Raw genomic sequence first — 23,047 nt, 5'->3', positions numbered from 1 at the left:
ATGACAGGATCCCAGCTGTGGCCCTCACTCCAGGGCTCCGGCTGGCTCGCCGTGGCCCAGCAGGCAGCCATGTTCCTCACAGCAGCTCAGAGAGCCCCTGAGGTTGAACATACGAACTCATCTTTAATGAGTGAGACATTGGCTCGGGTATGCAGCTGTGGTCTGAAGTATGTCTCCAACCCCAACCTGGCAACGAGACTCAAAAGGGGGGCTCCTCTACCATCTAAGAGGACAGGAAATGTCCTTAGGGAACCATCCTACCCAGCAGGCTTGGAGTTCCATGGAAGCCACTCCAGTAATAACCAACTTTATTTATAGACATTAGGTTTTTGCTCTAAGAACCACCAAGGCTAGTGACTTCAGCAGAACACACTCACACAACACCTTCCTGAAGAAATACTGAGAAGGATCTCATTTGCACCTGTCCTAGTGGCTGGAATTCCGAAGAGCTCCTTGTTTCGTTCTTCTTCCTCCCACCAGTGAGCCAAACTAGCTGAGTACTTCAGGGCTCACACAGTTTCTAATCTGCAGATCCAGGCAGTATGGCTACTGAGGCCCACCACCTTTATCTTAGCTACCTTCGGTACATACGCTGCAGTGGGAAGCTTAGAAGCAGCCATGGGGCTGGAAGCATCCGTGTGAGCTTCATCTGCCAGGACCCCTCACTAACTTCCCTCTGGTTTCACACCCAGCTCTGGAGCCAGTCTGCTGGCAGCTAGGCATGGCTGGTCCTCAGTGAGAAGACAGAAGTCACCCTATAGCCAAGCAGGAGCGCCCTTCCGTGAAGAGCCAGCCTGTGTGGGCTGCTGTGGTCGTAGAGGGGGAGGTCAGAGGAGGGAGCTCTTGGGCTGGCAGACTGGGGAAGACACGGAGGCAGGACCCTCACCCCTGCCACCCTGCAGGAAGTCTGTGGGAGAGCACAACACTTCCTGACCTGCCACTGTCCCCTGGCCCTGATATGCCTGGCCGTACCCAGAGCCAATGCACACACCTGCTGCTCACAGGGTTTGTAGATCTAACTCGCTCTGCTGCCCAGCTGTCACGTGGCCCCCCTCTGCTAAAATCGCCATCTCTGTGACACTGGTCCCCCGGGACATGGTGCACACCCGCTGTTTCCTTTTGAGTTTCTCACACTGGGATGTGAGGTTCCGAGGACACCAGTGCCTGACAGGTTTTTTGTTTTTGTTTTTGCTGGCTCCATTCCTAACATGACTCCTAGTACGGACAGCAGTGCCCAGCACACAGTAGGTGCTTCTCAATATCTGCTGGATAAATAAATGACTAAATAAACACTGAGTACTAACTGTATGTAGCCCTGGAAGGCTCTCTATGTGCAGGTGAGATGCTGGAGTCCCTTCCTGTACCGTGGTAGAGGGAAGGGAGGATCTAGGATGCTGTGGGCCATGGATAATGTAGAAACAGGGCTGGCAGCCATTGGGTGAGAGGTGGAAGGGGCATTTGAGGCCCTGCGGAGGCTTGGGACAGTTTCCCTTGTCTGCCACCATGCTGCCTGCAGTGGCCTCGGCCTGGGCACAGTAAGGCTGGCTCCTGAGGCCCCCTGAGATCAGCTGTCTGGGGCTGCCCCTGCTAATATTAGCCCGTCCCCACTAAGCCTGGCGTCAGCATGACGGGGTAGCCCCGCCTGAGAGTGGGCACTGTCCACTGGCACCAACAACAGCCTTTATCCCTGGTCCCGGGATCCTGCAGCTCTGAGGTCCAAGAGACCCCTTCGCATTCCCTGATGGAAAGCTAAAATGCTCTGAGCTAAGGGGCGTAGCCTCCTCCACTGCCAGGCCCACCACATTTGCACACCTGTCAGGTTAGGGTCATGAAATTTGGCTCCTGGCCAGAACCCGATGTCAGCTGCCTGACTGCCCTCCCTGCCTCTCATCCAGTGGGTGGAATTCTGTCATCTCCCTCTAGGGAGGGAGGAAGAGAAGGGATAAGCAGCCCATTGCAACAGACAGGGAGACTGAAGTTCAAGGGGAATGTGACCTGCCTGCAATATACAGGAGTCTCATGGGAGAATCCAGGCCTGTCTCTCAGAGTGATGTCATGAAAATCAGATCCTGTGAGACCGAGTCTGGAAAATGGGGCTCTAGGGGCCAGGATAGGTTAGGTGACCCCTCAAACAGATTTTTTTAGGGGATTTAGGACTCAAAGGAGAAAGTGGGTGGGACCCAGGTAAAGGTGTGGGTCTTCTAGGGCCACGAGCTGGTGAGAAGATAATGAGAGCCACGGTAATTAAACACTGATTACGTTCTGGGTTCTGGGCCGAGTGCTTAACACATTTAATCCTCCCGACTTCCCTATGAGTCAGGAGCTATTAATAGTGTTCTCTTGAGGCACAGACAGGTTAGGGAACTTGTCCAAGGTCACACAGCTGGTGCGTAGTGGGGCTGAGATTTGAACTCAGGTCTCCCCATTCAAGAGGCCTGCCCTCGGGACAGATTGGACTTTGAATCACATTGCAAGGGTCAAACAGCCAGGAACTGAGGAGAGAGAGTTGTTCCATATATTCTTTTAGTGAATGCATGACTGAGACTCCAAGTAGAGGAATTGGGGATAAAAAAAAAATCCTTTCTAGGCCTTCAGGAGGAGTCTGTTTTGAAATCCAGTGACGAATACCTAGAACTTCCCACAAACACGGTGACGGCGGAAGGAGGACAGGAGGGGACGGGAAGGTTGTGGAGGGAAGGGTAGAAAACCTGGCTGACCCTCAAGGGAAAGAGAGTCCCAGGAGACGTTTGCCTAAGCGGTACCGTGCAGGCCCTTGGGAGCTTGTGTGTGTTCATCTCAGAGCTGTGCTTGGGAGTGGGGGACAGGAGTGTGGAGAGGGCCGTGGATGTGAACCCCTCCATCTGTAGGCCTGGGGTCCCTGCAGTAACAAGGTAAGCATCACCCCAGACTGCCACCCCACCTTGGCCTGTTCACCATGGCTCCAGTGGGGGAGGTGAAGCAGTTCCCAGGTAGGCAGAGAAGGATATGGTTCAGCAAGGGGTAGATTCACAGGCACACAACCCCTGTCTGACCTTGAACTCAGGTCCCACAGTTGTTCTCTTCATTCTGTAATTTTGTTTGTTTCCAGAGGAAGCCTTGCTATGAGGCCTCAGCCGGCCTCACACTAGAGCCCCTCCTGCCTCTGCATCCTGCATTCGGGGATTACAGGCATGCCTCTGCCCCTACACAGGTCCCTTGACCTTCAACAGGTATTTATTTAGCACCCACCCTGTTCCAGGTACTGCTCTAGATTTTATGCCACAATTGGTCGAAAGGGGCTAGAATTACTGACGTCATGGAGTCCACATGCTAGGAGAACAAACAAGCAAGGTGAGTAGGGAAGGCACACAGAGCGTCAGATGCCTGACAGAAACCTGGGATGCCAAAATGGAGGGGAGCCGGAGGGGAGCGAGATGACGGAGAAGAGGAGAAGCTGGGCAGGAGAGGGTAAGAAAGAAGGCTGGGTGTGGGAGCATCCTTACACACCCCCATCAGGTCCCTGGAAAGAGTTAGGCTTCACCTCCGAGGGAGACCAAATCCACAGTGAGACAGAATGAAGGACTGATGGGGTCATGGTAGCCTAGGTTACCCTGTAGAGAAGGGCCTTAGGCAGGATGGGGTGACCAGGGCTGAGGCAAAGAGGACAGACGGCTGCAGCAGGCATGTGAGAAAAAGTTCCCAGAGGATAGCCCAGTCAAAAGCATTATGCCTGAGTAGCTGGACCGAGGTGGTCAGGATTGCTGAGAAGGGGTCCCACCCCCTACCCCCAGGCTACAAGGAAGGTCAGAGTCACAGAACGGACAACCTGCACATACTATCCAGTGCTCCATGGATCCTGTCACGACCCCTCCCAGGCTATGAACTACCGCCTCCCTCAGCACCTCTCAGCCACCAGTGTGCTCCAGTCATCTGGGGAGCCTGTTAGAGTATGGGTTCCCACTAGGCCATTTGGGCTGAGGCCTGAGTCCTCATTTCTAGCAAGCCCCAATCCTACTCTCATCAGCTCCTGTTGCTTTTGGACGAGGGGCCATGCTTGGAACAGCAGCCACCTATGTGGTCCCCATGACAGGAACTCTCCCAGGCCAACAGTTATGTCACCCAGAAATGGACAGTTTTAGGAGTGGAACCTTTCAAGGACACAGCCCAAAAATCTGAACTTCTTGAAGGACCCCGGGCTGTTCTCTTGGGTCCTTGAGACGGTCCTACAGCAGGACACCTTACAGCATCTGTCTCTAAGCTTCCCTGACAGCCAGCAGTAAGACCCTAACCTTGTCCCACACAATGTTTCTCTACTATGGTCCTTTTCCCAATATAATCTGATACCACTGTTCCCCTCTGAATGGCTTCTTGCTGTTCCCTAGAGGACTGACAGCCAAGAAAAAGGCCCAGGCAAGAAGGATACAGCTCGTTCCCAATGAAGTGGAACAGCACACCCCAAAGTAGCAGTACCCCAAATGTGAGCCTGCTGCTGAGCTGGTGATCTCTCCAGCTTGGTAGTGACTGCTCAACTTTGAATGAGAGAATGAGTATAGATTGAATGTGGACTGAAGCCAAGTGAAGAGAGGCTCTGGAGACCCTCCCCTGGGCTCCCTGCCCCTTGGTGCCATGACTCGGTCCAGAGATCTCACTGATATTGTGGAGGGCAGCTAGGCTAGGGTATGGAAGGGGAGAGAAGAAGGACTCACTCATCTCTCAGCTCCTTTGAGCAGCTTTAGTCCAGGATTCTTAAATTCCCAGAATAATGAGGAGATTCTTAGCGTTCACTGAGCTCAACCTTCCTGAATGACACAGGTGAAGAGAAACCATAGCCCCAAGGAGCTGGGTCTTGCCTGGACCATCTCAGTATCGTTAGAGGGAAGCTATAAGTCTTGTTCTGGTCTAGTTGTCCGATGCCTACAGCCTGGAGTTTGTTTGAGACATCATCTGTTCACACCTGGTGGTCTGTACATCCCTAGCTCCAGGCCTTCAGAGCTTGCCCGCCCATGTCTAGTCTAAATTGTGCCAGCTGGGTGCCGTGGTACCCAGGGTCCTCAGTCCAAAGGGAGGAGGTTCAGCACAGGCAGCCAGGCAGGCTGAGAGTTGGGAGCTGAGGAGGGGAGATTGCATGCTCAGAAGGGAGCAGGAAGCACAGCAAAGGTGGGGAGTAGAGGAGCCGAAGCCCAGAGCTGAAGACAAAGCCTGGAGACCAGGAGGGCCGAGGAAACCAGACCAATGGGGATAGTGGGAGACATGGCAGGCCTCAAACTCAGAGCTAAGGCGCAGCCAGTGGTCTTTCCACGCTGTTTCCTCTTCCCTGGTTCCTCTGCCATTCTCTGCGGGATGCAGCCAGTGTGAGTGCAGATGGGAGATGGCTGGGCACTGTGGAGACAGTTTCTTCTTTAAGAGTTCCATTAACCCAGCTGGGACATGGCCCTCCTGCTATGGTAGACCAGGTCAGGACTTGCTGAGCAGGATCCCCGCCCGGGACAGGTGGTTGGGAACCAGATGGAAGTCCAGGCCTGGAGCATGGGAGGCCGCAGACCCTAACATCTCTGGAACACAGACAGGAGGCAGGCTCTGAATGCTGGCTCCTCTGCTCCTGAGGCTAAGGGACCCTGGACACCTCTGTGACTCCACCTCTGTGAGTGTTAGTAGCCTCGCTGTGCGGCAAGGGCTTGGAAATACTAATGTGGTCCTGGAGGCGGAGGGGGGGGCGGTGTTGTGAGAACCTAACAAGGATCTGCGAACCAAGGCAGTGTGGCGTGCCGAGGCCCTGAAAGGGAAGTAGGTGGCTATTCTCCCTCCAACCAGAGAGGACTGGGGAGGTAGTAAGATGGGCAGAACACTGGGGTGTGCTCTGCATTTCTTGAAGTCTGAGGGCAAAGAGCAGCAGAACGCCTGGGCTTTTGCGTTTTGGGCCCCACCGACACATGTAATAGTAGTGATGTCTTCTGTTCACTGAGCCTGCGCCATCTACCTGGATGAGGAACATGGCAACCATTCTTCCCTAAGCCCCTCCTAAGAGCCCAACCTGCGCATTTCCAGCAAAATGTCACTTTAGAGAAAGAATGAAGTGAGCGCAGTCTGAATCCCATGCTCGGCGATGTCTGGTCACACTAGCCTGGCTTCAGTGCGCCTCCTGCTCCAGCCCACTGAGCCTTATGTTTCCTGATGGTAATTTTCCACTCCCTGACTCCGCTCCCCCCACCCCCACCCTGCCCTAGTGCTGTCTTCACAGACGAGCCCAATGTCTATCCAGCCCCTACTTCGAGGTCCCATTGCATGGGTCCCTATAACTTATTGTCACGGTCCTGAAAATGGTCTGCTTTTCCTATCGGCTTGTACTTTCTAACCCATGCCCTTAAAGAGCTTTGGCTCTAATTGTTGTGACTGGAGGTGTCCAGAGAACAGCTCTCTACAGTATATCCTATGCTCATGGAATGTCCTGAACAGAGGCTGGCAGCCACCTGCCCTGGACTCTCTCGGGTTCTCCTTTGCCTCTGAGCCACCTTCACAGATCCAGTTGGGACTGGGGCGGTGGCCAGGCTGACCCAGGAGTGACAGCAGGGTGTGGCTTAAGGCCCTGACCTTTTGGTCCAGAGTGGAATATGCTGGTCATGAGACCGCTCAGAATAGCCAGAGGCACTAAATTCAGCTGCCGTGGGAGGCCTGATGTCTCTGGCTCAGGCAGTGGGCCCTGGAATGAGCCCCTACCAGAACCCTCCCCCACCCCTGAGATGTCTTGTCTTCCCTGAGAGACTTAGGCCAACAACCTTCAAAGCTTCTGGGAGCCAAGGCCAAACCTCCAGACACTGAAGTTGCCCTCAGGGCGCCAGACTCCAAAGCTTCCCCAAGGTGGGACCTCAAGGACCTGCTGAGCTTGGAGTTAGGAGAGGACAGACAACCTGCTCACCTGTGACCTTGAGAAATCTGTCCTCGCTGGGCCTCAACCTCCCCCTTCACAAAACCTCAGACTACATTGAGTGCAGGGGAAGCTTAGAACCTGACAGAGATGAAACTAAACTGAGCAAAACTTCTAACGAGCAGCTGGTCACTGAGCAGCTTGCTGTGCTGAGGAGGAGAACACTGGGCCTGAACCTTGATGCTGTCTGTCCGGGCCAGGAAGAAGACTGCTACAGATCAGATCTGTTTTCTGGGTTGATGTAAAGAATAAAGGAGGGGCAGTGAGCTAGGCAGAAAGAGCCCTCCAGAGGGAACTGGCCATGACCTAGCAACTATAGGCAACTAAGCCAGGCCAGTGATCATTTAAGCGAGCATTGACTAAAGCCAGACAATCACACACTGGAATCCGGCTGGACCCAAGAGGCCCCAACATGAACCTGGGAAGTCCCACAGGCTTTGCTGACCTGACCAGTTTTTCAGTTGAAAAGGCCCTTGTGCTTGCCAAATAGAAAAAAAAAAAAAGATGGACTGGAAGGACCTGGGAGTAGAGCTGGAAACAGTCAGAGTGCTGGAGAGGCGGGCCTGAAGGGACCATGGTGCTTTGAAGCACAATGGCAGGCATGATGATAGAGGGGAGGGTGAAGTTCAGAGCTGGTTGTGAAGTAGGACAATAAGAAAGCCACCACAGCAGAAATACCAGCAAAACAATAAGACAAGCCACAATGGTAACCTGCGTTTCCTGTTTCCTGTGTGTTGTGACTACCAGCGATCATCTCAGACATTCTCTCTGTGAACTCTATGGTCAGTCCTCCCAGCCAACTCTTCCTCAGTGATGGGACTGAAGACCTCTTACCTACCAGATACTTGGTCTGTGGTTTTCTTTACCAAAAGAGCCTCGGGGGCTTGAGGGTACAATCAAAACAAAACAAAACAAAACAAAACAAAACAAAACAAAACAAAACAAAACACCATTGGAGGACTCTTGGTAAAGAATTCCAGTATCTGGATGGGCCACGCTGCCATTACATGATACCATGTCTCAAAGTATGCCCTGTCCTGGGGAAGAGCGAGCTTCCGGAGAGGTGCCTGTTAATAGTTCCATCTTTGCCTCATGCCCAATTCAGGACTCCCCAGAGTTGCCTCAGAAGTGGGACCCAAGGAAGAAAAGAGAAGTCTTTAGCTGGGCTCTCCATTGTAACCACTAGGTGACTCTCTTCCAAGATAGCCAAGAAGAGTTAGAGCTATATCAGGTCCCAAAGACTAAGGGACAGAGCAAAGAGGCAGAGAAGAACAGAGTGTCAAGAAAGATGGACAGTAGACTGCACAGAGGTAGGACTTCACCAACTTTGAGTTCATTGGCATTCATGAGGTCAAATGACCTGTGTAAAATGACACACACACACACACACTCACACACAGGACACTTCCTGGCCTGCAACCTAGAGACCATTCTTGGCCTTGATATGACAATGACTAATGCTCCCAGTGACATGTAAATCACAAAGGCCTAGGGCCTCTGACCTCAGCTGACTCTCAAGGAGGTGAGGAGGGCAGGTTTTCAGCCAGCTGGCTCTATCCACCAGCTCTCACAGGCCTGCGACTTTGCATACTGCTCTTCCTCTGCCTCTCCCTGCCAACACCTGCTCACCCCTTAGTGTCTGCCCAGTGTGACTCCAGGAGGCAGCTCATTCCAGGAAGCCCCTCATCCCCTCATCTCCATAGCTACATCACCACTCACACCTTATGTGTGTCTGAGGCTGCAACATCCATCCTAGACTGGGGCTCAGCTTGCCCCAGCTCACCTCAATCCCCAACCCCTACGCTGGAAGATCAGGGAACTAGCTGTTCTAGCCAGCACTGCTACCCTTTGTAGCTCCAACGGGCCTCCCTTCTCCAACCAAGGAGCTCCTATGTCCCACAGCCAACATCCTGACAGCTCCTTGGAGGATGTGACCTCACTGCTGGCCCATACATGCACAATTGGCCTGGCTGGAACATGGGTCTTCTGAGGTGTGACATGCAAGGAAATGCCTTCAGCCAGACATCCTGGAAGTCTGGAGGTGAAGACAGCAGGCACAGAAGCCACAGAATATTATCTTCTTCCAGGTACTCCCAGGCCACACCAGGTCTCTTTCACATACAAGCACGAATATCATCAGTGACACACAGCCAAGACCCCTCTCATAGAAAACATGCATTGTCACACATGGGGCCTCATCCTTTCTTAACACATAGCCACACACAGCCTGTCACACACCTTGCATGTGCATAGGTGGTCTTGAGCACATAGCTTACACATATACACAGCTACACACACACACACACACACACACACACACACACACGTCCACACCTGCCCACATACCTCTCAGAGATACACTGACCTGGGGTGTTATACAAGGCATTTCTTACACACGCATTCTCTCTCTCTCTCTCTCTCTCTCTCTCTCTCTCTCTCTCTCTCTCACACACACACACACACACACACACACACACACACACGCACACACACACACACACACAAATAAACCATTTCTCAACCCACATACAATCTCACATCCAGTTTCTTTGACACAAGTATCTCTCTTACAGTCACACACACACACACACCACACAGGCACACACGCATGTGCTCCCAGAGTCACATCCACTAACATATTTTTATCCTTACACACGAGGAGTCTCTCACACACCCACACAGAATCTCACACACAAGCCTTTCTAGTTTTTGTTTTACACACACAGACTATATCACACATGAGATTTGTGTCTGAAATCTAGAAAGAAAGAAAGAAAAAAAAACCCTAAACCCAGACCCACCAATCTGAGAAGGCTTTTCCAGGCTGTGAGGGGGAGGAGTAAAGAAAGGTGACAGCGGGCGGGCGGGCATCGGCAGAGCAGAGATGGAAGGGGGAGGAGGTGGGCAGCAGGCTGGTCTCTGCGCAGGGCTGCAGCAAGGCAGCGCAATGCAGCTCGGCCAGCCAGGCAGGCAGGCAGCAGGAGCCTGGTTCTAATCCCAGCTCTCCCTTCACTTCCACTCCTTCTATGGGTCTCAGTGTCCTCGTGTGATACCCATGCCTGTGGCCTCTCCAGGAGGCTACCAGAAAAGACAGTAGTTCTGCAATCCTGAGTGCTACCCACCAATACCCTCCTGCACCCCAGTGTCCTCCCCCCCACCTCTGACTGTCCAGCTTCTCCCTGCATGGGTTCTTCAGTAGATGCTCACGTGAGAGTTTCCTGACTTATGGTTTCATACAGACAGGTCCTCAAGCTGTGCTTAGGTGGTTGGTCTATCTGTCTCCATTGAGTGAAGGCCACCTCATAGCCTAGGAATGGCCTGTGGGTGGAGAAAATGGTGTAGGAGGACGGATACACCTTACTGACCCTCACATACCCTGAAACATGGGTACATTGACCAAAGTAGAGTCCACAGTGGCAGGTGGAGGGGCTCAGCCTTCTGCAACTACCTTAAAGAAGTTGGGCCTACTTCAGGCCAAGGTCAAATGTGAGTGGAAGGGCTGCTCTAACCCAGGTCTTGGCCTAGCCTGCGGGTATCTCTCTCCCAGTGTATGCTGGCTCATTCTCCCAGTCCCAGGTTCCAGCCCCTCCCCACAGCTCAGCATAGCCTCCAGTTACATAATCCTCTAGCTGTAGTGGCCTCTGTCATCAAGGAGACAGGGAAGAGGAGAGGCCACCTCTAGTGGTCCCTGGCCTTTCTGGAGAGTAGCAGAGAGTTGGTGGCCATCTCAAGGAAGAATAGGGTCCCAGGAGGCTCTGGTTCAAATTTTACTTGGCCTTCTGCTTCCTACCTGACCTTGGCCAAGATCCTCAGTGGCAACATGGGAGACCAAGTGCTCTCCATTTCTACCCACAATACCTGTTCTAGGATTCAAGGTATGAGGTTTTGAACTGCTGCCCCCACCCCGTATGTCATTCTGTTTTATATTAGCATTAAATCTGTCAGGTGTCTGCCTGTACAGCCCTTCCTTGTCCTTGGGCACCTCAGAACCCTCCCCCTAGCTCCCAAATTTTGTTTGTCCACTGATTTGCTGATTTCAGCTTCTCCTTATTCCTCACCCCCATGCCAGCTCTGGCTCAGTTGCCTGTCTGCAAAAGAGAAGGGCCTGGGGCAGTAAGTAGATGGGCAGAGGTAGTGTTTTGCCTGGAAGGGGCAGAGGTGGCTTATAGACAGGGAGGGACTGTTTCAGATTGCCAACTCTACACATCTCTCTCATCCTTGGTACTCTTCAGGCCAGAGAACAGAGCCCAGGAAGACCTGGAGTGTGTCTTCCACGGTAGCTCTCTCTCTGGGGTCTCTTTCTTGGTCTCAGCAACAGATGGCCCATCAAATGGCCCTTGCAGTCCACCACTCTCCCCATTTTGCAGAAGAAACTAATCCAGGGAGGCCATCTGAAGGGCCAAGGTCAGCAACAGGATATCCTTTCTCCCTTGTAACAATTTGCTGTTTCTAAAGGGGTGTGGCTGAGGAAGACACACCCACTTCACACACTTCTGGGTTCATTCCCCTTAAGGTTTTCCTCTCTGCCAGCCTCTTCCCAGGGGCCAGAGAAAGCAGGAGCTTATGGCTTGGACCTCCCCCAGGCTCTTCCCAGTACGGGGAAGGCAGCTGTTCCAGAGACCACCATTCTCTTATCTCCCGCACCCAGCCCAGATCCACACCAACTACCAAGCTCTTAACTATGAGTAGTCGCAAGACCACTTCCTCAAATGGCTTAAAGGTGGTCCCTGAGGTCTGTCTCTAGCTTCCCAGCAGGCTAAGACACTGTTTCTACTCCAAAGGCTCCCTGACCTAGGAAGAAGGAAGGAGTCTCCCCATCTTTCCCAAACCAAAGGGCAATTCATGCCTTCATGATGTACATCACTAACGGGCACTAACCAGAGTGTGGGGGTGTCACGCACACTCAAACACACACATATGCTCACTTGTTCCTACAGACTTTATCCATCCAAATACACACCAGCGCACAGTTACATAAATATGCATGCACAGCACACACACACACACACACACACACACACACACACACACACACACACTTTCATATACAACCGGCAACACAAACTCATGTATATAAACCCAGTTATCATGGCAAAATCACCCCTTCTCTTACACACGTACACGTACACACCCCCTTCGTGTTCAGAACACTCTGGGCACTCACTGTCCACTGCACCCTGCCCGCAGGAAGCGGCAAAGGCTGCCTTTCCGGGTCAGGTTCTTCCGATGGATAAGCAGTCACTTACCCGCGCGTAGCGGGATGAGTAGGGGTCCTCGAACAGCGCCCAGATGCGCGGTTGCCAGCGGCGCCAGAAGCCGCCAGGCCGGCCATCTGGGGAGTCACTGAGTGCCAATCTCTTGGTCATCTCCAGCTCGTCCTCGCCGTCGCCCGAGTCGCCGGGGCCGTCGGCGTCCGCGTCGTCGGCGCTGTTGTCCAAGGGCGCACCGCCAAAGCTGTCCAGCGCCTCCTCAGCGTCTCGGTGCTGGCGATAGGTCATCCAGCAGCAGGGCTCCACGTCCGTCTCGTCGATGCCCCAGAAGGCCAGCTCCTCCTCGTAGAGCGGCCCGCACACGTCGGCCGGGCAGTGAAGCTTGCCGGTGCGGTAATAGTTCAGGATGTGAGCGAAGACGCCCGGGTGGCGGTCGAAGAAGAACTCGTCGGCACGCGGGTCATAGTCGAAGTGGCTGTGGGCGTCCGGCTCTGCCAGCCAGGCAAGCCGCGTGCCGGGCAGCGTGCGCAGCGTCGAGCGGTACGTCTGGTGGCGCGTGCCGCCCACGTTGATCACGATGCGCTCGCTCTCGTCCCCTTGGCCCATCGCGGCGCCCCCTTAGGCATGGCGCGGCCCAGCGACACCCATGGGAGCTGCCGCCAGGGGGAGTTGGCGACGGGGAGGGGGGCGCAGGGCCTCTTCCCCCCTCCCCCCAGCCGTCGGGGGGCACAGAGGACCGCGGCTCTGGCCACCCACCCCAACCAACGAGCCAAGCTCCCTCAGGGGGAGCTGTCAGGCAGGTGCGGGTCCAGGGGTGTGTGCACGGGCTCCCTAGGGTCTTTAAGGCGCCTAGTGTGAGAGGGAGCTGGCCTGGCTGCGGAGGAGGCAGTGGAAGAGAGGAGGGAGGTAAAGAGGGAGGGAGGAAGGGAGTGGGGCGGCGCTCAGCGGCGAGGCCCGGGAGGAGGGGAGAGAGGATGGGGGGGCCGGGCTCCCGGTATCATCTCAGCGGGAAAATGGAGAAACCGACACAAAGCTTTTTAGGGGAAGGTCAGCTGCTCCGTTTCGGGGGCCGGACCGATAGACCAGCCCCAGCTGGGAAAGAGGGGGTTACGAGAAATCCGCGCTTGGCTCTGCGGTGGTCGCTGCAGCGCGCTCCCGGTGCGGTGGGGACGGATGCGGCTTGCTCTCCTCCCTGCGTGACCGGTCCCCTTCGGCTCTCCTTGCCTATCTGCCTACTCCCCTCGGTGGCGGGTGAAGCTGCCTGACCTCCCTCCTCGTTCCTTCTCCCCGCCTCCCGGAGGGGATGGCGGGTCCCCTGGGTAGGGGCACCAGGGTGCTGCCCCGCGGGGCGGCCGCTGAGCGCAGCACCTTGTGCGCTCGGGCTGGGTCAGGGGTTCCGCTGGGCTGCGTTGGGACTCAGGCTTCCGCGGCGGTGCTGAAGGGACAGCTCCCGGACGGCTGCGGAGCTGCGCTGGGCCGAGCGAAGGTTCTCCCGGCCGGGTTTGCTTGGCGGGGCCGGCGGGCACTGGCTCCGGTGTCTCTGCGCCCCGCACTCCGCTCTCTGCTCTAGGAGGGCGGGTGGCGCTGGCAGCCGAGGCGAGGGGCGCTGCCGAGGTCGGGCCCGGTAGGCGGGGGTGGCAGGTCCGGGCGCGGCGCAGCGAGACTGGCGAGGCCAGGGAGGCGAGGCGCGGAGCGGCCACCGCCGCCACCGCCGCCGCCGCGCCGCTGCTGCCTCCGGGCTGCTGCTCCGCTGCCTGCTCGCTTGCTCGTTCGCGCGGTCCGCGTCCAGCCCGCGGCTCTCCGGACACGGGCACACGGCGCGCGCAGCCGCACTCGCCCCCGGAGGGAGGCGCCGCGCTGGGTCCTAAAAAGCCCTGATTCTGCGCCCCCCTCCGAGGCCGGCACCGAACCCCGCCTCCCTCAACCCTGGCGCTGGGGGCGCCCGCCCTTCGTTGCCTCTTGCTCGGTGGGGACCCGCCGACGCTCCGCCCTAGGGGAGCTCCACTTGTTGGGCGGAGGCTCCCAGCGACGTCTGGGCCCGCGCCCCCGTCACACCGAGGTGAGAAGGGCGGCGGCCAGCTCCTCTTCTAACCCAGGAGCCATCTGATACCCTGAGCAGACAAGCCATTCCTTGACCAGGACGAGACTGACCTCTTAAGGAATCTTTTAATACCGACCCTTCCCGGGGAAGCCTGAAGGCCCAATGATTCTTTCAGAGATAACTTCTTACAGGGACTGTAAAATAATACCTTTTTCACCATCCCTCTGTCCTAACTCACCATTAATGATCAATCCCGAGCCCCTCTTGATCCCTTTGGCCCCTTTCAGGCCTTGAACCCTTCCTGATTCTAGGGTGGCTTAGTCACAACCATGACAGACAGACCTCAGTTTACCCAGAAAACTGAACTACCTTATGAAAACATGCACAAAGACTGCTCAGCCCCTTGAATACTGGCGGCCTCGCTCCCCTTCAGGCACTCTGGGTGGTGAGCCATGCATGTCCAGGGCTGTGGTCCCTACATACTGGAAGTTAATGCTGGGGACAGAGATCGTATTTCTAACTTCAAAGTCCTTCTGGCCCACGCTTGCCACTCACCCCTAGGTTTATTTAATCAACAGTCATTAGCTCTCATTCCGTACTTGCTCCAGATTCTCTACCAAGTACAAAAATCACACGGGACAAGTCAGACCCAGCTCTCAACCTCCAGGGACTCCCAGCTTTTTAAAGAAGTGAGCAGGTGGGATTGAGAGGGACTGGAAGGTCAGGCCCAGCTCCAGAGGCCACTGGGCTATGAAAGATGCTTATTGATTCCTGTCCACTACAATCGAACAGGCTGCCCCGGCACAGGGGATTTAATTAAGAAGCGAGAGACTCTTACCTGTTGGCTAACAGTGCAGATAGCTGTCTGTCTATACTGACCCCCAGGCACTGTTGCGAGCCTAGGGACAAACCTGTGACCTATCTCCCCACCTGATCGTGGGAATCACAGCACTAATTAAAACAGATCTTCATGTCACAGGGGGAAAGTGCGGGGAGGTAGAGAGGGGGTGAGAGGCGGGAGGCAGAGAGGCAGAGTTATCAGAAAGGGGCAGAGATGGACAGACAAAGAGGAGAAAAGTCTGAGGAGACCTCTTCCCTCCAGAAACTAATCACAGCGTTCCTCCAGACAGCCATTCCCTTTGGTCTCAGAGTGAGGCAGGATAGATGGCTTTCAGTGCCCTTCTCTCTCTGGCCAGAGTCTGTCCCATCTCCTGGTCCAGAGTGATGCACCTCCAGCCTGGCCCTGATTCAGATCCCTAGGACAGTGGCTTTCAGGATGCTCAGCCCAATCCTAAGATTAATAGAGACCCCGGAAGTGAGATTTTTTTTAAAAAGAGGCATGCAGAGACAAGGACATGTACAATCTCAGCTGTGAACGGTCAAGAGGCAGACCGACAAAGGGGCTTCCCTAGACTCTTCCTCAGGAAACCTGAGGAGCCAGCCACAGGGGCTCAGGCTGCCCCCTCTTCCCTGTCTGCAAAGCCACATAGGAGCAGAGCTTGGCTCTCCAAATGTCTCTCTAGTTCAGCTCTCTTTATCAAAGGACTGCGTGTGCCTCCAGAGCTTCTTTCCACAGAGCCCTAGACAGGGAAGCCCCTCACTGAAGTCGAAGTGATTCGCAAAAGGAAACCGGCTGGGACCCTAGAGTCCTGGCTTTAGAGGCTCCAGATGTCTAGACTCTTTAACTGAGACTGAGTCTTGAGTGAGGACTTACCAAGAACCTCTGAGAGGTAGGCACTAAGCTCCAGTCAGACTCTACTCCATGGTGAGGAGCAGTGGGCACTATGGTGGGACCTGGGCATGGGAGAAAGCAGACGGAGAAAAGATCAGGTCTTGGAGGGACAGAGAAAAATCTTCCGGTGGAGAAAGTTGGGTACCGAAGACTCTAACTCTGGAGGATGTGCCAGAAAAACATGGCTGTGCCAGGGCTGGAGGGAGAGAGCATGGGAAAGGGGTCACAGCACAGTCCGAGAGCTAAGCAGGCTGGGCTCAGATGGGGGAACCCTCCCCGAAGTGCCCCACTTTCAGAGTCCCACTTTGATCTCTGATGACACCCCCTGGTCCTAGGCTTCAAGGAGCGCTCCCTCTTCTGTACCCCAAGCAGGGCATAAACCGTCCCTTCTCTCACCTCCCCTTCACACCAAGAGAAGGCTGACATTCACAGAAAGCCCAGAAAAACCAAGATGAAAGCACAGGGGGAAAAAAATAAAACAAGGAACAGAGAATCGAGGTTGCAAGGGGGCGGGGGTGGGGATTGCTGATCAAGCCCAGCCTCTTCCGCAGAAATGCTAAAACCTCACCCCTTCCTGCCTTTCAGCCATCCACAGTATAGCTGCCTGCCCCTTCACAAGGGAAGGCTTACAGTCCCCGTCCCCCCCCCCCCCACAAAATTATCTGTGGTAGCTGTGGCTGGTTGAGGATGATCCGTCATGTCTCAGGGTTCTGAGCAAGAACTAGAATAGACTGCCTGGGTTCTAGTCTCTAGTGTCCCATCTCTGACTAACTGTGACCTCAAGAAAGCTACTCAACTCCCCCGTGCTTCAGAGACTTATCACTAGATGGGATTAGCTCTTGTCTCTGCATCCTTAACTCCTATGCTCTCTGGGATGTTTCTGGTTCAAGCTGAAGAAGTAGAAGTGCTGGGATGTGGAAAGACACTACCCCTGACCCCCCACCCCGTGTGGGAATAGCTCCGCTCAAAGGAAGAACTGGGCTGGATGGGAAGTAGAAAAATGTGAGGGGTACCTGAAGGCAAGCTGTGCCTATGTTGTCACACCTGGCACTTGCACACCTGCTGGGATCAGGAACTGGCCCAAGTCCAGCCCCTCAGGCTTTTGTCCAGGTTGGCACAGGGTTTCTGTTGCTCTCCCAGGGTCAGAAGCTTCTGTGTTCCTGGTGGGTTGGACTGCCATCTTGTGGCGGGGCCTGGAATCTAACCTACACTGGCCAGCTGAACAGCTTCTGGCTACCTGCTGGGATGATGGGTCCTGGAGCTGGCAGGTGTCCTCTTCCCGAGTCAGAACTCCCTCTAGTGGGCAACAGGGAGCAAACCCAGGGGCTAGAAGTGACACTGTGGGTAATTGATGACCTTGACTACTGGTTTATAGCTTGGATGGTGACTATGGTGTTGGGCTGAGCTGCCTGCAGCTGCTGCTTCTTACAGTGAGACAGAGGCTCCAGAGAAAAGCAGAAAAGAGCTAAGGTGAAGAACCCTGCGTGTGTGTGTGTGTGTGTGTGTGTGTGTGTGTGTGTGTCCGCGCGCGCGCGCGTGCATGCGTGAGTGTATGTGTGTGTGTGAGAGAGATAAGACCAGGGCCTTTCAACTTCTATACTGAAGACACTGCACCAGAGAACCTGTGATGCTGTGCTCTTATAATAGGCAGGATAACAGGTTCTTTCTATTCACTAGATGCCATTAGAAGCTACGTTCCTAGCCATGGCCATCAAAAACATGTAACATGAATGTCCATCAATCTGTCTTGGTTTCTCTCAATCACATAAGATGAAGCATTATCTATATTGGGCTACACATGTAATATTGTGTCTAATCACAGGCTGCGGGTTACTGGAGTATACATGATTTTATTTTGTGTGACATCCCTACTCCAGAGCCATGCAGTACACACACACACACACACACACACACACACACACACACACACACAAATCCTAGAACATTTTAAGTGAATTTAGGATGTTTGTGTTGTGTCTCATTCACATCTATCCTGTTACCCATGGGCCACAGGTTGGACACTATGGTCGACAGTCTTCACAAGCTGTCCCTAGAGGCGTAAAAATTCCTAGGCAGGTTTGGTTGCAAACATTGTTTTGCAGCTCACTGGCTGCATACAGCAGTCACCTCCCTTCTCCAGGCTGTGCTTCCACATCTATGTGAGACCACTGCTGCCTTCTGTGTTTTTAATGAGTTAGTATTCTATGTTTATCCCTGCTTCCCCCTTCTCTCAGGATTAACCCCATCCCATCTTTTAGACCAGCTCCAGTTCCTTCTCTCTCTCCTAGATTCCTGCTGGTCCACAGCCAGAGAACACCAGCATGGTTGGGGGACAGGCGATCAGGCCTCCTTGAGCTTAGCCTTTGGGAGGGAAAGGATCCCCTTCCCCTTCTTGCTGCCTCTAAGGATGAGATTTTGAGCGGGGATGATGAGGTCAACTTACTGCTTGAACCCTGAGTGGGGTCAGCAAGGAAATCAAGGAAATAGAGAAAGGGCCGGGCATAGACACATGCACAGGAAATCTGGGGTCCATATAAGGGAGTGTGCACTCTGATGCTACTGCTGGCAACCCAGGACCTCATCCTGTCTGTTGGGTACGGTAGAGGGGAAGTGGCTAGCTGATCTTTATGAAGTCTCTCTACGTGAGCTCTCTTGGGTTGTAAACATGCAGGAGAGAGAAACTGCAGTTGGGTCCATGGCCTTGGTTTTTGTCACGACTGCACCCATGACAACAGCATCCATCATTATAGACTTCACATGGAACTCCCTCTGCTCCCTGGATGCCACATGAAGATGGTCAGGAGAGCACTGTGCAGAGGAGGATGTGAGCAGCACAGGACAGGGGCCTCTGCAGTGCAGCTGAGGTCCTCTGTGGGGTGCTTTGTGGCACACTAGTGAGTGCTGGGTGTCTATCAGCTTGAAGGTGGACTGGACAGCAGTTGTGGAGGGGCAGGTCCAGGCGTCATTGGGTGGACCTGAAGCCAAAACTTTTTGAAAGTTACACTTTTAAAAATGGCAAAACAATAGAAAATTGGAGATTAAAGGGAATATTTATTTACATAGGAAAAAATCAGGATGATTTAAATCTTTTGAAAGCTGATAGGTGCCACCAACATTTGTAAATCCAGGGCAAAGCTTTGTTTCTTAAAAACCCTCCCTCTCTCTCTCATATGTGTATGCACATGGACACATACAGACACAGGCACACACAGACACACACAGACACACACAGACACACATGCACACAGACACAGACATACACAGACACACATGCACATAGACACATGCATATACATGCATTTGTGCACATACACACATGTAAGCACACATGCACACACACAAATGAGAGAGGGAGAGAGAGAGATCATGGCATGTACATGGAGGTCAGAGGACAGCTTGTATGATCTACCATGTAGCTCCTAAGGGTTAAACTCTGGCCTCAGGCTTGGCAGTGAGAGCCTCTACCTGCTGAGCCATCTTGACAGTTCTAAAAGCCTTACACTCACTATTTGTCTAGCAATATGCCAGTCAGTCCTATTTACTCAGAAGCTGTTACATTCAGACAAACAAACAAACAAGCAAAGAACAACCCAGCGGTCACATTTACTGGCAGTTGTGGGGAGTCATATTCAGTTACCACAGCCCTGAATTTTAGATGGACTTACAATGAACAACCTCCCTATTCCTCCCTGGGGAACTTTTTATATGCACCAAGTAACAGCTTTAAATCTCCACCCAGGTGACAGTTTCCCAACAAGTGGGTGGCACCACTTAAAGGCACAGTCCAGAATACACAAAGCAGTACTTCCCCTTCCCCTTTGGGATAGCATCTCACTGTGCCATCCAGGGCTCCACGTCCAAGAAGCCGGCACTGAAGTTGTATACCACTATGCTTGACACTGGATAAAAACAAAAAGAAAGCAAACAGAACCCCCTACCCAGTTCTGAAGAATTTTGAACCTGGAGGACTCAGACCTCCCGATTTTGAAACTGACTACTAAGTTTCTGGTATCCAAATTGTTCTGTCCCAGTGTAAGGATTAGTACATAAACCAACGAAGAGGAACTGGGCAGCCAGAAGTAAACCCATGGAATTATGGGTAATTGTTTTTTGGCAAGAGTGTCAGGACAGCCTACAGGAAAAATGGCCTTTTCAAGAAATGAAGCTGGACCAACTGGAAATCTACACGAAGCAAAGCAAATTGGGATCCCGGTCCCAAGCAGGCAGTGTTTTGTTTTGTTTTGTTTTGTTTTGTTTTGTTTTGTTTTTTAAAAAGAGTGGATCAGCTTCCAAAATGCAAGACCTAAAACTATATGGTTCTCAAACTCCAGGTAGGAAATGTTTTCTTCTTATGATATAAAAGCACAAGCAAAAGTTGAGTTTCACTGAAAAGAGAAATTTGTGCTTCAAAGGAAATAAAAATTCAAAAAAATGTAAAAACAGCAGGACAAGACAGCTACCTGCAGGCTACTTAGCTGACTGGGGTGTGTGTGTGTGTGTGTGTGTGTGTGTGTGTGTGTGTGTGGATAACGTAGAAAGAACTCTCCTCGCACAACCTGGTTTTAAACGAGGGCAAGTGATTTGCATGACCACACCGGAAAGAGGATGTGGAAATGGCCTTAAAGTCAGACGTGGAAAGAGTAAACACCGTTAGTTAAAACCACATTTAGTACTATACTATATTCTCTATGACAGTTGCAACAACACAGGCAATAATATGTGTTGTCAGGGATGTGGTATTGAAGATACCAGTTTTAGGTGTTACATTCATTATTCAAACCACCTGGCCAAAGCAACCTAACCCTTTGTGTGGGCTCGCAATTGTGCGGCAGGAGCATGAGGTGTTTGGTCACACTGTCTCTGCATTCAGGTGTGGGGCGGAGACAGACAGACAGAGCCTCTGTGTGCCTCCTTCCTATTCTGGGACCCCAGCATTGGAATAGTGACACCCACATTCAAGGTGACCTTCCTACCTCAGCTGAGCCCTCCTGGAAACTCTCACAGACATGCCCAGGGGGGCGTTCTCTTATGTGGTTCAAAATCCCTGAAGCTGGTAAGACTGGCCACGGCAGATATAGACCCAAGAGAACTGGAACTATACTTTTATATACAAAGCCTCATGCTGTTCACAGTGCCACTGTTCACAAAGGTTTAGAGTTGGAAGTAGCTCAATGTCCATCAACTGATGAACAGATGAAATACGATATCCCCATATGACAGAACTCTATTCATACATGGTAGTCATGTCCTAACATGTATGTGGATAAACATTAGAAACTTGCTGAAGGAGAGACGCCATACACAAAAGGCCACACATTAGGTGATTCTATTCATATGAAATGTCCCCCCAAACAGGCAAGACCATGGGGATAGGCTGGTGGTATCCAGGGCCGGGGGACGGAGGAGTGTGGGGACGGACTGCTTCTGGTCACTGGTTTCTTAGAGAATAATAGAATGTTCTAGAATTAGACAGTGGTAATGGCTGTGGCACAAGCCACTAAAATATGAACTTTACTATTGTTTTTAATTTATCTATTTATTCACTATTTTTTTTAAAGACAGTCTCATGCTGTAGCCCAGGCTGGCTTCAGTCTTACGGCAATCTTCCTGCTTCACCTTCTTGCGTACAAATGTGCACCACCTGAAGAGGTGGATTTTATATCATGTGAATTTTATCTTTAAAAATACTTTTAAGATTTATTTATTTTAGTGGATGTATCTGAGCATTTTCTGCATGTGTGTATGAATGTATGTGTGTACACCACATGTACTCAGTACCTGTAGAGGCCAGAGAGACCATTAGCTCTCGAGGAGTTAAGGATGGTTGTGTGCCATCATGTGGGTTCTGGGAACCTAACTTGAGTCCTCTGCAAGAACAGCCAGTGTTCTCAACTCCTGAGCTATTTCTCCATCTTCATGAGTTATATCTTAATAAAACAATGGCAGACAATAAATGATCAGGTGACCAGGAGCCTATAAATAGTCAATGCTAAGACAAAGCTCAGATGAATGGTCTCTGATTGGTTATCTGTAAAAGTTCTACTTTGTGGGCTGGAGAGATGGCTCAAAAGTTAAGAGCACCGACTGCTCTTCCAGAGGTCATGAGTTCAATTCCCAGGAACCACATGGTGGCTCACAACCATCTGTATTGGGATTTGATGCCCTCTTCTGGTGTGTCTGAAGAGAGCAATGGTGTTCTCATATAAAATAAATAATCTTTAAACCAAAAACCAAAAAAGTTCTACTTTGTAATATTTGTTTTTCTTTTTCTAAAAAGCTTCAGTTGAATTTCAAAAAATAAATATGCCATTCTCAAAATATTTATTACATTTATTTATTTGGTGTGTGTGTGTGTGTGTGTGTGTGTGTGTGCACATGTGAAAGTCAGGAGACAGTTTGTGGGAATCAGTTCTTTCCTTCCACCCTGTGGGTTCCAGAGATCACACCAAGGTTTTCAGGTTTGGTGGTAAGCACCTTCAACCACTGAGCCATCTTTACAGGCCCTGATAGAACTTTTAAAAGTACCGGCTCTCTCACAAAGAGAAATTTCAAGTCCAAATGTGTGTACAATAAGGTGGAGGGTGATGGAGGAAGACACTGGGGACTGACCTCTGGCTTCTATGCACACACACACTCACACACCCCCATGCATGCACACACTCACACACCTCCATGCATGCACGCACTCACACACCTCCATGCGTGCACATACACACCTTCATGCATGCACACACACACCTCCATGCATGCACACACACACCTCCATGCATACACACACACACCTCCATGCATGCACACACTCACACACCTTCATGTATGCACACACTGCCACAACTCCATGCATGCACACACTCCCACACCTTCATGCATGCACACACACACACCTCCATGCCTGCACACACTCACAGACCTCCATGCATGCATACACTCCCACACCTTTATGCATGCACACACTCACACACCTCCATGCACGCACACACTCACATACTGCCATGCATGCACACACTTACACACCTCCATGCCTGCACACACTCACACACCTTCATACATGCACACACTCACACCTCACTTTTTGAGTCATGCTCTCTCACTGATCCTGGGGCTTGTTGATCAAGCTAAGTTAACTGAGTAGCGAGCCTCAGGGACCTTCCAGTCTCTGCTCT

General features: G+C 52.4%; 1 protein-coding gene across 5 annotated transcripts in view; it reads right to left on the bottom strand.

Annotated features, from left to right (window-relative positions):
• The window catches only part of Kcnc1 (potassium voltage gated channel, Shaw-related subfamily, member 1), a 42,488-nt gene extending 28,312 nt beyond the window's left edge, over positions 1 to 14,176 (bottom strand). For 3 of the 5 annotated variants that reach the window (XM_006540646.2, XM_006540647.2, XM_006540648.2), the window contains exon 1: positions 12,148 to 14,176. In XM_006540646.2, coding sequence (XP_006540709.1) covers positions 12,148 to 12,717 — 570 coding nt within the window. In that variant the 5' untranslated portion in view covers positions 12,718 to 14,176. The remainder of the gene's footprint in view (positions 1 to 12,147) is intronic. The other 2 variants (NM_001112739.2, NM_008421.3) reach the window with 1 other exon arrangement.
• Positions 14,177 to 23,047: the final 8,871 nt, after the last annotated feature.

Source organism: Mus musculus, chromosome 7 (assembly GCF_000001635.26).
Source record: "Mus musculus strain C57BL/6J chromosome 7, GRCm38.p6 C57BL/6J".
Lineage (NCBI taxonomy): Eukaryota > Metazoa > Chordata > Mammalia > Rodentia > Muridae > Mus > Mus musculus.
Note: the sequence above shows the minus strand (reverse complement) of the source record. Positions and strands in the feature narration are given on the sequence as shown.